This window comes from Nesoenas mayeri, assembly GCF_963082525.1.
Source record: "Nesoenas mayeri genome assembly, chromosome: 1".
Lineage (NCBI taxonomy): Eukaryota > Metazoa > Chordata > Aves > Columbiformes > Columbidae > Nesoenas > Nesoenas mayeri.
The window spans coordinates 146,498,537-146,515,879 of NC_137541.1; the positions used below are offsets into that span (position 1 = coordinate 146,498,537).

Sequence of the window (17,343 nt, forward strand, 5' to 3'; positions counted from 1 at the left end):
GGTTGTTGCACTTCACAGAATCACAGAATCACAGAATTGACTGGGTTGGAAAAGACCTCAGAGATCATCGAGTCCAACCCTTGGTCCAACTCTAGTCTGTTTACTAGATCATGGCACTAAGTGCAATGTCCAACCTCACTTTAAAAACCTCCAGGGACGGCGAGTCCACCACCTCCCTGGACAGGCCGTTCCAGTGCCTGACCACTCTCTCTGTAAAGAATTTCTTTCTAATATCCAGCCTAAATTTCCCCTGGCAGAGTTTAAGCCCATGCTCCCTTGTCCTATTGCTGACTGCCTGGGAGAAGAGACCAATCCCCACCTGGCTATAACTTCCCTTCAGATAGTTATAGAGAGTGATCAGGTCACCTCTGAGACTCCTCTTCTCCTGACTAAACAACCCCAGCTCCCTCAGCCTCCTTGTGTTCAAGTCCCTTCACCAGTCGTGTTGCTCTTCTCTGGACCCGCTCCAGCACTTCAATGTCTTTCCTGAACTGAGGGGCCCAGAACTGAACACAGTACTCCAGGTGTGGACTCACCAATGCAGAGTACAGGGGAAGGATCACTTCCCTTGTCCTGCTGACCATGCTATTTTTGATACAGGACAGGATACCATTGGCCTTCTTGGCCACCTGGGCACACTGATGGCTCATGTTGAGCTTCCTGTCAATTAGTACCCCCAGGTCCCTTTCTGCCTGACTGCTCTCCAGCCACTCTGCGCCCAGCCTGTAGTGCTGCAGGGGGTTGTTGTGGCCAAAGTGCAGGACCCGGCACTTGGCCTTGTTGAACTTCATCCCATTAGTTGAACTTCATCCCACTGTTCCAAGTTGCACACACGCGGCAACACTGCTCCGCTTCATAGATCTGGGCTCTTGCTCTAGTTCATTACAGCTGAGATCCAGCTTGTTCCAACATCATCGCTCAGCTCGGGTCATTTTTCTGGGCAGGCGGCCAGACCAGGTGGGATACCTCGTTTGTGTCTCAGGAACAGGATCCGCAGACCCGAACAAGGCACTCTGCTTCCTCACCAGCACAACTCCCAAGCCGAGGTCCCCACACAACGCACCACCTATAGAAGGCTCCCGAATACGGGGCGAGCAGGCAGCCGGCTGCCTCAGGGATGGCCGGACCCTCACCCCCTTGGCGACACCTAGGGGCTCCGGCTGGAGGCTGCGCCTCACACAACTCAACAGCAGACCCGCGGTCCCTCCGGGGACAGCAGCCGCCCCCTCACCGCTCCCTGGTACCGGCTGACACACAACGCAGCCACGGACGAGCCCGCCACCGAGCCCGCCCCCGCTGCGCGCAGGCAGTGCGCATGCGCGCCACCGCCTGAGCCAGCCCCTCTCTGCGCCGGCGCAGTCAGCCTCCACCTGCATCCCGGAAGGGCTCCTAGCTCCCACAGTCCCTTGCGCCGCCCTTTCCGGCCTGTGCCCGGGCAGGGTGAGTGGCGGCCCCGGGACCCGGTTTGCCGAATCCGCTTCCATCCGCCCCGCAGACCCCGCGGCGGGGGTTGTCCTTGGCCTGGCTCGGTGCGGGGGGCGGCCCGGCGTGGGGGGCACCGGGTGGTTTCTCCCGGCGGGCCCGCATTCGGCGGGGCTGGGGCCTGTCTCTGCCCCCTTGGGCCTGCCTTGGGCCGGGCAGGGCGCAGGTCTGAGGAGGCCTGCGAGGCAGTTGTGGGGGGGTTATGGCCCGTACTGGGGTTTGGCGAGGGAGGAGGAAGCCGTAGGCTGCAGTCAGGCCCTGGAAGGAGCCTCTCTGGCACCGTGGTCTCCAGTCCAGGATGGGCTGAGCTGCCCTCCTGAGTCGCCTTGGAGAAGGCAGGGGTTTGGACATATAGAAGCAGGATGGTGTGACTTTAGGGGTGCTTGGGGCTGGCCAGGAGCCCACTCATCTCGGGAAGTGTCCGAAGAGTCTCAGATGCGTTTCACGTTCCCATCAGGGAGATGGGAGTAAAGCATTCGTGATGCTGAAAAGTTGCTGCTTAAAATCTGTAACTGGTGCGGCCCCAGGGGATCAAGTTAACTTAAACAAGCTGCTGAATGTGGCAGTTGTGTGGCCTGTAAGGAGCTGGGGACAGGGGAGGGAAGGTGTGAGGGAAGTTGGGTCTGCGTTTGATGCATGCACGGATGCTTTTCAGCGTTGCTCAGATGGCTCCTGCAAAGAAAGGTGGCGAGAAGAAGAAGGGGCGCTCCGCCATCAATGAGGTGGTAACGAGGGAATATACCATCAACATTCACAAGCGGATCCATGGCGTGTAAGTTCTAAAAAGAATTTGCCTCGTGTAAAGCAGCATTTGGGAGTGGGTTTGGTCAGTTTCAAGCTGCAGAGACAACAGTCCTTACCAACATTAGCAACAAGCTTAGTTTCTTTAATCGGTGAATGTTCCTGGCCATAATTTGAAATTAGGTCTGTTTACCTCTGTGCACAGATAACCATTCTTTCCCAAGCAAAATTTAAAGTTTAGCTCACTTCAGTAAATTTTAGAAAATAAGTGTCGTCGTAATAAAATGATTGGCTCAAGCTTATCACTAAATCGTGTGAGGTGTAGATTGGGGTATGGCCTGAGTTTAACAATAGTGTTTGTGTGTGCATCAGAGTAACTTTTTACCTGACAAAATGTTGAACCTCATACAACTGTGTAGTAGTAAAGTGCTTGAGAGGACTTGTTGAGAAACTGTTTCTCTCTTGGTTTCCTTCTGTATGTGTATGATGGCAGTCATGTGACCGAGAACTGTATCCAAATCAAAACGATTGGTGACATTGCTAAGTTAACTTAGGAGAGAAATGAGACAGTGGACTATTATGGGTGAGGATGGGAGGCAGTGGTACTTTTAAAAGAAAATGAGGTGTTCTGACCTCACCTGTTGAGTGTTTATGGCAGTTCAGTCTACTCTTGATGACAGTCATGATATCTTTTTTTTCTCTTGGGGTTATCTTCTCTTCTCTTTAGGCCATAAGTGCTACATATGAAATAGTATTTGTTTAGTGCTTGTTACTCACCCACTCCCAGTTTCTAGTACTAAATATGAACAGTAAGGTGCAAATAATACTAAATACAACCCACTGTGGGATGTTTGACCCTGCTGATACTATAGTCACATGTCATACCATGGGTATAATATCTGCATCAAAGCACTCATGGTGCAGCTCTAACTTACAGTGTAAAAGCCCAGTCATGGAGATTCTGTCCATAATAGGCATGAGAAATGCTTTACTTGCAAAAAAACAGTTATGGTGGTCCAGTCATGATGACATTAAAAAAGTAACCATCAAATACCGTTTAGCAGGAGCTATTATTCAGAATAGCATCAGTTCTGTTCTGCTGTTTATTTCAATACATTGTTGCAGTGCTTTTCGCATAGGCCTTTCATTTAGAGCGTCTGTGAAGGCTCTGATCTCTGCAGTAGTACTAGAAGTCTTCATGTTGACATGCTAGAAATAAGACTTAAGATCCAGGACTTCTTGCAGTTGCAAAATTTTTCTGAACTTTTTTTACATAGCTGTATGTGGTTTCTATTAGGCATAGACATTAAGAATAGCAGCTGCCTACCGGGGTAGAGGTCTGGTCATAACTGTGATGCAGCTGCTGAACTGCTGTTGAACACAGTCCTTTTGATTGTGTGTTTAGAGAATGTCAGTGGTTGAGTGCTGCAACAAGTGTCCAATGCTGACAGTTTCCTGAAGCTAAAGAGATTGCTCTTGTGTTTGTCTTAGGGGCTTCAAGAAACGAGCACCACGTGCTCTCAAGGAAATCCGCAAGTTTGCGATGAAAGAAATGGGTACTCCTGACGTTCGCATTGACACCAGATTGAACAAAGCAGTCTGGGCTAAAGGAATAAGGTAGGTTTCTGCAACTTCTCTTACTGGGTGAGGAAGAACCTTTTAACTGTTGTATGTGGAGGTGCAGGACTTGGAGGGGTAGAAGAAATTTGTATCCTTCCTGCAGTATTGGCATGTTCTTTGCAAATGCTTCCTTTCTTACAATATGCACACCGAGTTGATTTTTCTGTCACCTCTGTGTTCTGGTCAGCTCTCTCAGTGTACTTGTAGCAAAGCTTCAGTAAACTCTGGAATTGAAAGAACTTAGTTCTACCTCTACTAAGAATAAAGTAAAGGAAAGAAGGAATGCAGGTTTAGCAAGGTGGATTGGGGTATTGTAATACTATAATACCCTAGTCCATATTGTAGCAGACCGGTTTTAGGAACATGGCTTTTTTGGTACTGCTTACAGTCCCAGGCTAAGTACTTGGGTTTTGTGTAATGTATCTAAACAGGATGATGTTTTGAAGCATGCTGAATTGATAAATGCTACACAAAGAAATAATGAGGTGTGTTTTAAATAGGGGCATTAATCTTGTCTTGAAAGTACAAGTAGTTTGGAGGCCAAAAAGTGACAACTTCTGTTAAAATGCTGGTACAGAGGCAGCTGATTTGACTTTTGGCAGGTGTGACTGTGGTACAAAAACACTTCTGTGAGAAGTGGGACCTCTTAGAACCATGAAATCATAGAATAGTTTGGTTTGGAAGGGACCTTCAAAGCTCATCTAGTCCAACCCCCTGCAGTGATCAGGGACATCTTAAACTAGATCAGGTTGCTCAGAGCCCTGTCCAGCTTGGCCTGGAATGTCTCCAGGGATAGGGCATCTACCACCTCTCTGGGCAACGTGGGCTAGTGTTTCACCGCCCTCATTGTAAAAAAATTCTTCTTCATGTCTGGCCTGAATCTCCCCTCCTTTAGTTTAGAACCATCACCCCTTGTCCTATTAAAACAGGCCCTTCTGAAAAGTCTGACCGCATCTTTCTTATAGACCCCTTTTAAGTACTGAAAGGCCACTTGAAGGTCTCCCCAGAGCCTCCTCTTCCCCAGGCTGAACAACCGCAGCTCTCTCAGCCTGTCCTCACAGCAGAGCTGTTCCAACCCTCTGAACATCTTAGTGGCCTCCGCTGGCCCCTCTCCAACAGGTCCATGTCTTTCCTGTGCTGAGGGCTCCAGAGCTGGACACAGGACTCCAGGTGGGGTCTCACCAGAGCAGAGTAGAGGGGCAGAATCACTTCCCTCGACCTCCTGGACACGCTCCTTTTGATGCAGCCCAGGATACAATTTGGCCTTCTGGTCAGGAAGCACAAATTACCGGGTCATGTCCAGATTTTCATCCCCCAGTAGCCCCAAGTCCTTCTTCACAGGGCTCCTCTCAGTCCCTTCATCCCCCAGCCTCTATTGATAACAGGGATTGCCCCAGCCTAAGTGCAGGACCTTGCACTTGGCCTGTTGAACCTCATGAGGTTCACATGGGCCCACTTCTCAGGCTTGTCCAGGTCCCTCTGCATGGCACCCTGTCCCTCTGGTGTGTCAACTGCACCACTCAGCTTGGTGTCATCTGCACACATGCTGAGGTTGCACTTGATGCCAGCCCACTCTTAAACCATAATAAAAGGTTAACTCTTATGAGATATATACTGTGAGTAGTAACACTAGATATACATGAACCCTTGTTTTAAACCATGTCTGCTAGGAATTTGATCCCTGACTGGCCTATGATGCATTTACAGTCCTTTACTTGGAGTTGTGTGCCAACCTTTCCTTCAAAAACAGAGTGGGAAGATGGGACTAATTTACTGCATCTTCTAGGCAGGGGTTCTCTGTCCTTCTTGTTGAGCTGTTCTAGTTCATAGACAATGAAGAAGTAGCAATTGAGCCAGGTGACAGCATAACTTCAGAGCTTAGCAGTGCGGCTGCTAATCAAGACTTCCTTACATTAGCTGGTAGAAGCACGTTCTGTGGAGCAGGGAGTCATCACATCTTTCCAGCATGAGGTTAACTGCAGTTTTCACTAGTTAAATAGAGTAGATAATGGATGCAGAGTGAAACGTTTTCCTTTGGAAAGATCAGGAGAGGCTAAAATCACTGTGTTGACTAGCGTGATAGTGATATAAGTAGTGAAAAATGCTTCTGACTTGTTTTAAGAAGTGAGTAAATTGAAGCAAGTTCCTGTGTCTTAATAACTGCATCCATGTGATTTAGTAAGGATGCTCTGAGAATGTACAGCAAGGAGGATGTTCCTTCTTATATCCTCTGAAACAAAGTCCTCTGAACAGGAATTTCCCAAAATATGGAGTTCATTTCATGTGAGAGGTTACTTAAAAAAGGTGTGGAAAGATAATTTTTTGCCTTCCCTCAGCAGCATATTTTGGGCAGCATTAGGAGAGGATGCTACGTTGTGACTTGCATCTAAATATCTAAGCATCTAAGCAATTTTGTTGTGGTTCCATGGGTTTTATGAGGAAGAAATGTTCATTAATTGTATATCCATAAACAAGATCTTTGATCAGGTCTAATGCTCACTAGAATTTCCATGTGACTTCTGGCATACAGATGGGCTGGTACTCTGACTCTTGACAGGGGCTTCAGGCTTCCAGAACAGATTGTTGGTTGGTTTTTTATTCACTATTTTCTATTCAAGTAAGAAATGCTTGTTAGTAACAGCTGCTTGCGATCATATTTGCATTGTGCTTCATTATCATCTTCATAGTATATTTCATGAATCAGTCGTGGACTGATGATGCACTTCTGATTTCACGCTCCCACTGGATTATGGATTCACCTTGTTCAAGGCTCAGTTAAATCTTGCCTCCTCTCTTTTAACAAAACAAAAGTCTTCCCTAAGGCAAACAATACAACCTCTAAGGTACAGGATTTTGCTTTTTATGATGGTGAGATAGAAACAGAATTGACTCACCCTGTCTTTGCACAAATAGGCAAAGCTTAAGAATTGGGCTGGGGGCGGGGGGGGAGAGAAGTAACCATATAGCAGACAACTTTTATTTTGTATGAATTAACAGGTTTCAGTACATATTTTATAGAAAATTAATCTGTCTTCTTCCTTTCAGGAACGTTCCTTACCGTATCCGTGTGCGTTTGTCCAGAAAACGCAATGAGGATGAAGATTCACCAAACAAGCTATACACACTGGTTACCTATGTACCAGTCACAACCTTCAAAGGTAAAGTTGCATGCTGTCTCTCTTCCTCCATGCCATGTTTTTCTGAACAAATAGTGTAAGTGGGATGGCTCCTCCTGCAATGCAAAATTCAGATTAAAAACTTGCTGCCAGTGTCGAACTACTGACTTAAACTAGCTCTGCTGTAGAAAGCAGGCTGTTAGCTTCCCTGATCAGCATTATGAAGCAAATACATAGTTCAGTGAAATAGTCCTGTAATTTTTGAGAAAATGAAAAACACTGGCTCTAGTTGTTACGGCACTCTAAGGTTTATGTTTTCATATATAAAGTATGTTCTCTGATGTAAGAAGCTTAAGCAGGTTGAGCCTTTTTTGCTTGTCATCTGATAAGTATCTCATTTGCAGAATTGATTTAACATGAAGTTTTTAACATTTGGTGAAATACTTGCCTATATAGTTTGCTTTTCCAGAAGTAGATCAGCAAACTAGCTTTGAAACTGTAGGTGTATTTTTTTGTGAATGTACATGTACTGCATATACATAAAGGGAATTGTCTTAGTAATTGGTGGTGATACAATTTCTTGTTTTGCAGGTCTACAGACAGTCAATGTGGATGAAAATTAAACTGATTTTCATCACAATAAAAAGATAAAAAGAAATTTTACTCCTAAATTTTTTTTATTGTCCAGTCTCTGAAAGCTCTCATACGTGAAGTGTTGAGTTGAACAGGTGACAAACTCCTGAAGTACCTTGCTTTCTTTGGGTTTGTACATAATGGTGTAGTTTTCTTAATGAAAGATACTGTGGATTTCTGTTTGATGCTAATGGAATAAGAGGCAATGCAAATGTTCCTACGTGGGTGGTAAAGTCCTAGTGTTCTTGTTTTGTTCCTATTGGAATAAAGAGCCACTACAAAGGTGTTTTAAGTTAAGGCCAAGTTTGTTTTAGAAAAAACAAAACAAGCCACCCCAACCCCCCCAGAAAAACACCACCAAAAGCCACGTACTCCCCTGTTAGATCAACACTTCCTGTATGTAATCTCTTGTAGATCAACTCCTTGTATTTGGTCCCCTGCTGATGTCTCCGGCAGGATGAGTAGGCTCCTCTGAAACAAGTCTGTGCACTACACTGGAACATGGCTTTCTGACCAGTGAATTCATTTTGAGCTTACTAGCTCAGGGAATTTGTTTAATGAAGTAGGGACTAAAGGCACTTACCTTCCATAAATCAATAAATACTGCCAATGCAAGTCTAGTACAAAAGGGGTTTATTGAAAAGTGCATGATTTCACAGACCAACATCAGAAGCACAGTCCATGTACACTTAACATTTCAGCAAGACATACAAATAGGAATACAATCAAATATATTAAAATAAGTTTCAATTGCCAGCATTGAAACAGTTTTCAGTATTAGTGCAAAAAAGGCAACCCAAACAAACTGCGGACAGTAGCTGAGAAGTGTTTTTCCCCTGTTTAAAAAAAAGGACAACTGGAGCCAGCTTCTGCTCTCCCACTGCGGAAGAGGACTTCAGTGTCTTCATGTCATAGACAGATGTTTCCTTTTGCATTCAAAACAATAACATAACTAATAAATCAGTGGCACAAAAGAAACCTACACACCCTTTAGCTTTTAAAGCTCTTCAACTGAAAAACCACAGACCAATGATTTTTTTTTATCAGAAGTCCACTGCTAACTGAAAGCCTTTTACAGTATGTGCTTTGGCATAATTTCAGTGCATTTCATTTTTGACAGGTTTGCTACCACTGTGTGTTCAGTTTTGTCTGTTCACCCCGGGACTGGCAGCTTATTCCATTTGTTTTGAGGCTGTATTGATTTAGTTTTGCATTCTCAAGTTTTGGCTTCAGTTCTAAGGGTTTTTCAAAGAAGTTAACTAACGACTGCTCAGTCAAGAGGGATGCTAAAATATGTTCAAAAGAGACAGTCCAGTCCCCTTCAGTCACAGGTGAAGGTTGAGAGTCTTTGTGAGGGGTCTTCACAGTGTCAGTAAAAACAGCGTCCTGGTCTGGAGCAGAGGCCTCGGGCTGCAAGTCCTCAGTGAACTCGTCCGATCCGCTCCCCAGGCTGATGCTTCTTTGTCCTACTTCTCCAATCTGAAGTAACAGCGTGGTCACAGTGGCAATAGCTTGATACAAATCGTTCTCCTCCGGATCTTCATGAAACATGCTGTACAAGGTTTTGCAGAACTGGATGAACTCCCTCTGTAAAGGATGAAAACCCAAAAGTTACTGAATAGCCACACTGTGGGTAACTGTGGGAGTCAGGCAAGGGCACAGTACTGCAAAGGAAGGCAGAATGCACTGTACAGACTTGCTCTTTTGTAACTTCTGCCTGCTTTAAAAAATAAAAGAAAAAAGCTAGTGAAAGGATTTAAACCTCCAGTGATGCGAGGAGACCTTGGTGCTGAAAATCGGAAAGGGAACAGAGCACAAAAACATTTTGCTGTCTTGAAGGTGATCAGGGCCTCCCACATGACCAAAGTGCGATACAAAGCAAGGGAAACAATCTGTTACTGGGGGGAAACTGGTGGCTGTTTTACAGAACAAATTGCAACCTAAGTAGCCATCCACAGACCTACACGCAACTCCCCTTCTGCCATTTCTCCCCATCTTTCTCCAGCTCTTCTAATAATAAAATGTGGACATCATCCATGCCCAGCCCCTTCCTCTCCTTCCTTCCTTCCTTCACTCACCCATCACAGATGATTATCAGGCTACAGAGGATGTCTTCATATCCAGTTATGAAATTTGTGAGCCCTCAAGTTTCATACAGTCCTAGGATGGCTAACTCAGGAAATTCAATTAAGTGATGCCATTGTGAGAGATTAAGTGGTCCTGCTGAACTAAAAGGTTGGTACGTGGCACCCGTTTAAAACTTCACTTAGCAACATCAGCACAGAAGGAATTCTGGGTGTAGTCCCCATCTTTCTATGCATGTCTGTACATTCGTTTTACTAATATGGGACCTTTTTCCCTCCAGTAGATTTCCTTATGCCAACAATATGCACAAGGCTCTACTGGCATTAGGGAGGAGATGGGAAGATTACAGGAGCCTTCAACTGTCTTACTCCATGCAGTTCTGCTCAGCATTTAGCTACGATGGTGCAAGTCCCCATTGGTGAAATTATCGGTTGGGTGGAGGGGAGGTCAGGGAAGAGCAGACAGCAAAATGCATTAGCTGGAATTCTTTGGGCTTAGCAGGAAGGCTTTTTCCAGCCTGCTAGAGCCTGTTTTCCAGCCTGCTATGCTGCAGGTGAAGGTAGGTCTGACATTCTTGCTATTCACCAGGCAGCCTGAAGTGAGCAAGAAGGGTGGCTGAGAGTTTTTAAACATGATGCTTGCTCCCTGGGTCAGAGCAGCCCAATACTGCACATCTAAAGGCCCAAATCTAAGCTCAGGCTGAAATTACACATTCTCAGAAAGAGCTAAACTGTTGTATTCAGTCCTTTTATTTTTTTAGTAGTCTCCACTTCTTTAAAAACAGACTACAGCCCCTACTATACATACCTGGCTCATTTTTGGCAATTCTTTTTCAGGTTTAGTATCCTTTTCTTTGGCTAGATCCTTCAGCATCTGCTTCAACTGCTTCTGGTAATCTACTGCATCACCTTTTGTGGAGCAGACACAGAAAGGAGAATTCGTTTTCAAGTCGCTAGAGAAAATTAACATTTCGAAATAAACCCCGGAGAGTGGAGATAATGGAGTTATCTCATATGCACATGCATTAGAGAACCATTTTGGACATACCATTTGCTTTTCCAATGACTAGTGGTCTTGAAGTTGACAGCAAAGGATTCTTTAATGGTGACTGGCTATCTCGTTCATTTTCTGTGAGAGCTAGCCAAAAAAGGCAAAAAATGTGATGATTAATCCTTCCAACGCTGCATAATTACTTATGTATGCTTTTAAAATGTACATATTTGAAGAAAGCAAAATAATTGGGCAAAGATGTTTTTAAGCAGTACTTCATTAAATTGTACTGTAAAATTATGTTAATGTAAGTAAGCCTGGTACTGCAGCAAGAGAATCAGAAGTTTGCCAAGAATGGCACATTTAATTAAAAACTTTGCACAGGGAAACTACCACAGAATTTTGTCACCTAATCAAAACTGGATCCAGATGTGATAAGGAGATTTCTAATGTACACGGAGTGAAAACCAGCCAAAATTGTTATTTCAGTTCATGTTTTGCCTAGAAGTGACAGTATAATTGGCTGCAAAAGCCCCCTGAATGCAGCAGATGTGAGCCTTGACCTTGTATATCTACGAATTTCACCCAAAAAGGTTTTGACTGGACTAATTTTTAAACTGAGTTGAGCTTAATTACAAATGCAAATCCTATATGCTCCAAGCTGAAAGAAGCAAGACAGGATTCTTCATTAAGCAGCCTTTTCCCAAAAGCTTTAAGCAAGACATTTTTGGAAAAAAATGAGTTATTCATTCCCTTTCAGATTTCTTACCCGGTGGGATATGAAGCTTATATAGTAACTTTATCTTTTCATTCATTTCTCCATTATACATAACATCTGCAAGGAAAAAAAAAAAAATTAAGGAGGAAGTGGATCAGAGCATTTACTTCCACAGTTTAAAATAAATCAGGCATCTCTGTGCACAAAAGATAATTGTTTGCATAGACAATACATGAAAACATATGGCTGGTATATTACATAAAAATATTTTAAGTTGTGCCTGTCAATAAGGAACAGCAGGTGAGAGCCATCTGGTTTGGTCTTTGTTCTGGTAAAACAGAGTGGGAGTGGGACCCTATGGAGCATCAGCATTGTTTAAAAATACCAAGGAGAATGGCAGAGAAGCTGGCAAAGGCTGTTCGCTGCCACAGGTTAACAGGAATGTGGGAAGGGAGAGAGAGAAAACCATCATATTCTTAATCTTTCTCCCCTTCTGCCTTTACTGCTGTTCTGTAGAATAAGCCCAAAAGCAATAACTACTTCACATGTAATAGAATTCATATTTTCAACAGAAATTCTAAACTTCCAAATACACTGAAATACCTTTTTTCTATCCCTCTAATAATCAAAATCATGTAACAACATAATACAGGCTGGCTTGCTTCACAGCAAAAAATTCTGACAGCTTAAGTGGCAAAAAATACGTATTTAGTGATTTTTACTGAAGCTCTGAATGTTGAATAGGATTTTTTAACTTGGGGTCAGGCTACAGTTGAGATGTGACACTTCCTTCATCAGCCAGATTTTGGGATGGGCAGCCTCATCTCATAAGAACAGCTGGTGGCCTCAAGACCGAGCCTAGCACAGCTCTCAGTTCCTGCTGGCCATATGTGTTTTTTGTTCTGCGTGTTGTCAACACAGACGGCAAGCAGCGGTAGGTTGTGTGAGATTAAGTCTTCAAGAAGGAGGTACAAGAAAGTACACTGAGATTTCAGAGTATACTGAGAGCAACAATCCTGTAGAACAGATTTCCTAGCCTTTCATGTGAACCCAAGTATCATTTTGACTCATAAGATATTTTCAGCAAAATTACTATTGTCCGAGAAATCAAATACTTTAATACAATATTGAATCATATCCTTAGGCTGCCTTTTAAATCTAATCGACTTCAAGTGATTTGAACACAAAAAATTAGTAAAAGGTCACCAGTTAGGCTAATTCCAAGCCCAAGAAAACCATCTGCCCGCATCCTCCCCTGCCAGCTGTATGGCATTTCAACATCCGTGTCTCACCCACGTGCTACCCCCCACCTCTGCCGATACCTAAGCAGCTGGCGAGCCCCTTGAATTCAATCAGCCGGTCCATGTTCTCATCCAGGAGCCGGAAGGTCCTTTGGGCGAGGACGTCAGTGTGGTCCCCGCAGGTCCAGGGCGAGACCAGCCTGTACAGGTTGGCGAACTGCTGGGCGTCGATGCGGTACTGCTCGGCGTACGGCCTGCTGGGGTCATGCCGCTCGACAACCGGACTCGGCATTTCCCAGTAACACCTTATTAAATGTTCCCTCTACAAGAAATCAGAGAGGGGAGACAGGGGTTTGTGGTGTCCAGTATCAGAGAATCATAGAATAGTGTGGGTAGGAAAGGACCTTCAAAGGCCATCTCGTCCAAAATCCTGCAATGAGCAGGGACATCTTCAACTAGATGAGGTTGCTCAGAGCCCCATCCAGCCTGGCCTGGAATGTCTCCAGGGATGGGGCATCTCCCACCTCTCTGGGCAACCTGGGCCAGTGTTTCACCACCCTCAGTGTAAAAAATTTCTTCCTCATGTCTGGCCTGAATCTCCCCTCCTTTAGTTTAAAACCATCACCCCTTGTCTTGTCATAACAGGGAGACTGGGCAGATTCCTGGAAGAAATTCACTGCAGGCTACCGAAACTCTTGTAGCCACATCTGGCCCAGGATGTCTCTAACCAGCCAAAGGTACAGAGGGTAGGAGAAAATCCAGGGTAAGCATTATACAGGCTTGACCTGCTCATTTATTCTCTCTCAGACCTCTCCATTTGGATACCATAACTACTAGTCTTCCCTAAGGGACAGGCTGATGCAAAACAAAAAGTCTTAACAAAACAAGCTGTCCCTGGGGAGCAAGGGAGCTAACAAAAAATGAACCACCATCACCAAGAAATTAAATGAGGAAAGGGGAGGAGTGCAAGCCAGTCACAGCTCAAAAACAGAGCAGCAAGGAGCAGGAGGGATGCACTGCAGAGCAAGCACCAGCAGCATCGTCTTACAACCACTAATGGAGGGAGGATACAGCTGCTCTTGGCCACAAATGTACATAACAGTAAGAACATACCACAGTCATATTCTCAGTAGCTACTATTTACAGCTATGAACAATACGCAAAAGAAATGGTCCATTAAGGGCGATAATTACATGCTTGGACCTCTAAATCAAGCATAGTTATCTAAGCTTAGATGTCCCTGTCTCCAAATAACTTTCATACTAGCTCTTCCAAATATCAGCTTGACAGAAAGGAACTGAGGTAGAAACTGCTTTTAGTTGGAAAACAAACAAAAACTATTAGAAAATTAGGAACAAATAGCAAGGGCACAAGTTTGTGGGGATTTTTTTCCCCCATGGAAAAGAGAGTCTGCCTTTAAAGAGCAGTAAGAGAGCAGAACTTTTAAGTCCTGCAGAGCTCCCAGTGAGCAGAGCTACATGTTATTAAATTTATTGTGCATGTGAAAATTACCAGAACCTGATTTCTCATGGACCATTTCCAAGCAGCAAGAAAGGAAACTCTTAAGCAATTCTCCTTTGATGGATCAGTATGCTACTGTTCCTCTTTAACAACCGGGCAGACACAGAAAGGACACCATGACAAGACCCCAACTGAACAGTACTGCCCAGGCACAAAACATGAGGTCCGAGGCGGCTCTGCAAAGCAACAGCTGGAATTTACACCCACGCTCCTCAAACAGGTGCATCCCCTACTTTTCAGAGAGACCAACCTTGAACAAGTCATACAGTTCCTCTAAATCTTCAGGAAGAATCGAAACATCTGGGATGACAACTCGGAGCTTGAAAAGAAAGAAAATCACGTTAGCGACAAACTTTTCTCCTGCCATCACTGCCACGGGCAGGTCCATGAGCCCCACAGGGACTGTGTTTATATGGCAGTATCACAAAATCTTTGTAGTTTTTCCCCTTCTTTAGGCTCACTGGTTGTACAGATTTGTGAAAAGAGAATTCCCTCAAGGGTTATTAGAAACAAAGACGGGAAGTCCCTAAGCTACAGGTCACAGGAGGCCAGGGAAGCATCGCGTCGTGCTCAGTCTCTTCTTACACTCTTCCCCGGGCATCTGCCCAGGGCCATGGTCCAAGACAAGGTGCTGGGCTGGACGGTCCTGCAGTTGTTCTTAACGTTAAAGCAACTCCAGAAAATGATGCACGTGGCCACAGAAGAAAAACCAAACCCATCACAAAGAGCTTTTTCCAGAGTCAGTAATGATTCTTCCTTTTTTGAAGATCTGGTGATGCCTTTTAAAAAAACAAAAGCCAGCTGCTGCCTGACAATGCTGGGGGAGAGAGGAGATGTTAAACTGCTTCAGTCGAAATAATATTCTACTCATGGTGAAACAGCGCCCTACTCACCACATTTTGCTTGGTTGTGTCTTCGTGGCTCTGCAGGACACGGATTCGGTGTTTGTAGCGCATGTGCTCTATCTGCGCCACAGAGTGGTCTCCAAACTTCTGCAAGGGAGGAACAGAAGTTTATTATTTTTATAGTATTTGGTGATATTTGTATTTCTCGTTTACTGGAAATACAACCTTTAAAGTGGTGTGAGTCCCTGAAGAAAAAGCATACCCAGTCTCTAATTGATCTGTTGGTGCAGGTTTATACTACACCTAGTATTGTGCATTTGAGCAGTTATTCAAAGAATCTGTGAAGATGTGTATTAGCTTTCAAAACATCCATGTTGAATTTAATCTTTTTCAAAATTCCAACTTAACTGATCATCAGGCACTGAGCAATATTTTACCTCATAGGAGTCATGAATCAGGTTAGCTATTTCAGTCACTGGAGAGGCGTCCTGGTCGTCACTGAAGAACGCATGGTGATTACCAATAGGTGGCAGAGGGCTTTCCTCATTTTTGACATGCTCCAAAAACCTGAAGGGAAGAAACAAAAGCAACACAGGTTACACTGCACTGTGCTCTTCTCAATATAAATAAGCAAACAAGTCTTATGGCTCAGACTTAGAAATAAATTGTTTTTCAGGCTGCTAGGTTCTTCAAAAATGCCTTCATGATTACTCATCCAAGGAACAGCAAGCCAGCCAAATGACTAAACGCTGCCCAAGGAAGAAAACTTCTGTCTCCTTGAAGTCTGGAGCAGGAAGCCCGTCACTCTAGGGAAGGCACAAAGAGCAGCAGTAAATATTGCACGTTGACGCAGTGCATGCATGTCTCGGCACGGCCAGGAAATTTCACAGGACGTCTACTCGTCCCATGTACGAAGCCCATTGTTTAAGGCAGACACCGCAAAAGCAGCAAAGGTAACACGGAGGGTCCCGCTGGTGCCTGCAGCGTCCCATCGATGTCACAGCGGCACCCAAATTTCTTTTGTTTTAGGGCAGAACGGTCTGTGACGGCAGCAGCGCTCCTGGGTGGCCGTACCTGCTCAGGATCATCAGGGCCTGCCCATCATCTTTGCTGTTGCACAGATCCACAGCGTTGGCTTCCAGGATGGCCAAGCCCAGCTGGAAAATGGCTTTGATCCCATCATAGAAGAAGCAGTCCACAACATTGACAGCGCTTTCCAGGGGCATGATGCTAAGGAAAAGGGTAAGGAACCATGAAAGGGAGATGGAAGCTAAGGTTGTCAGATCCTTCATATGTTCAGCCAGCTCTGGAAGTTGCTCTTTTATTAGCTCTTCGAACACCGACTGGTCTACCTGAGCACCTGAAAGGCATAAAGAAACAGTATTAGCCAGGACTGACACAGGCAAATATATTCTTTAAAGCTAATGAATGCTATCAATCAACTATTAACCACAGGATTGTTTTAAAATTTCAATTGGCAAGATATGCACACACCTACAATGAAAAATTCCATTATCTTCCTGCTCTGATTTCAGCCCCAAACCTTATGTCCATAATCCTCACAACTTTCTGCAAAAAGACCGTGTTGATTCTCCTAAGTGCCTTCAGGGTGCAATGAAACAGTAATAGCAGCAGCTGTTGTTTTCATCTAAAAGAACACATAATAATTAATGCTAGCAAAAGCAATCTTAAAGCCTTTTACTGTTTGACTTGGGATCTATGCAATGAAAATAAGACAGTACTATTTCCCTCCTGTGTATGCACTCAAGCAAGTGGGCAGTAGAGCTTTCGTTCTAAGAAAATAGAAGATAAAAATCCAGATGTGGCTGCACACACTAAGCAGGAAGAAAAATATTTACACAAAAATCTCTGTGCATATATAAATATATACTTACACGCACATGTATACGTATTTTAAGAACAAAAGATTTCTGCAATGCCCAGATATAAGCTTTCCTAACTGTCCCAACCAGTCTTTCCAAAAAGAGCAGATTTGGGCTCTGTTTCAGCTACCAGCTCCGTCCTGCTTTGTCAGCAGCTATTGTAGAATCAAGTTTCATATCACTGAAGTGGTCTATGTCTACAAACCAGACCTGCCACATCAGGGGCTCTAACAAAAGTCACCAGAAGTTAAAAATGTTCCTGAATACAAAATGCAGTTAGCTTTTCAATTATTTTCTCTTTCCTTTCAAGTTATTTCATTTCGTTGTCATAGTATCGTATTCTGCTAATATTAGGAGACAAGTTTAATTGCTGTGAAGTTCCTGAGACATATTCCTTAGCACTCAAAACTTCTGTTGTCCAAAAGCAGAAAAAAAACTGGACAACTTGTGGCAGAGAGCCAGCATCTT

At 44.3% G+C, this 17,343-nt stretch overlaps 2 protein-coding genes across 4 annotated transcripts in view; one reads left to right on the plus strand and one right to left on the minus strand.

Moving 5' to 3' along the window:
- Positions 1-1,403: 1,403 nt before the first annotated feature.
- On the plus strand, positions 1,404-7,630 carry RPL31 (ribosomal protein L31; the record flags this gene model as incomplete). 3 transcript variants are annotated; one of them, XM_080355237.1, is made up of 5 exons in its annotated part: positions 1,404-1,440; positions 2,138-2,254; positions 3,715-3,840; positions 6,889-7,001; positions 7,551-7,630. In XM_080355237.1, the coding sequence occupies 4 exons, from the start codon at positions 2,148-2,150 to the stop codon at positions 7,580-7,582; spliced, it is 378 nt and encodes a 125-aa protein (XP_080211363.1). In that variant the 3' UTR covers positions 7,583-7,630. The 3 variants fall into 3 exon arrangements, with proteins under 3 accessions (XP_080211363.1, XP_080211364.1, XP_080211362.1); XM_080355238.1 differs by having other exon boundaries at positions 1,424-1,529; XM_080355236.1 differs by lacking the exon at positions 1,404-1,440 and having other exon boundaries at positions 2,127-2,254.
- Positions 7,631-8,717: 1,087 nt separating this feature from the next.
- TBC1D8 (TBC1 domain family member 8) overlaps positions 8,718-17,343 on the minus strand; it is a gene marked incomplete at both ends in the record, with an annotated part of 49,489 nt that continues 40,863 nt past the window's right edge. The window contains 9 exons of the mRNA XM_080363346.1: positions 8,718-9,179; positions 10,485-10,585; positions 10,725-10,814; positions 11,437-11,502; positions 12,708-12,948; positions 14,398-14,466; positions 15,041-15,139; positions 15,430-15,559; positions 16,067-16,352. Of these exons, the coding sequence (XP_080219472.1) occupies positions 8,718-9,179; positions 10,485-10,585; positions 10,725-10,814; positions 11,437-11,502; positions 12,708-12,948; positions 14,398-14,466; positions 15,041-15,139; positions 15,430-15,559; positions 16,067-16,352 (1,544 nt within the window). The remainder of the gene's footprint in view (positions 9,180-10,484; positions 10,586-10,724; positions 10,815-11,436; positions 11,503-12,707; positions 12,949-14,397; positions 14,467-15,040; positions 15,140-15,429; positions 15,560-16,066; positions 16,353-17,343) is intronic.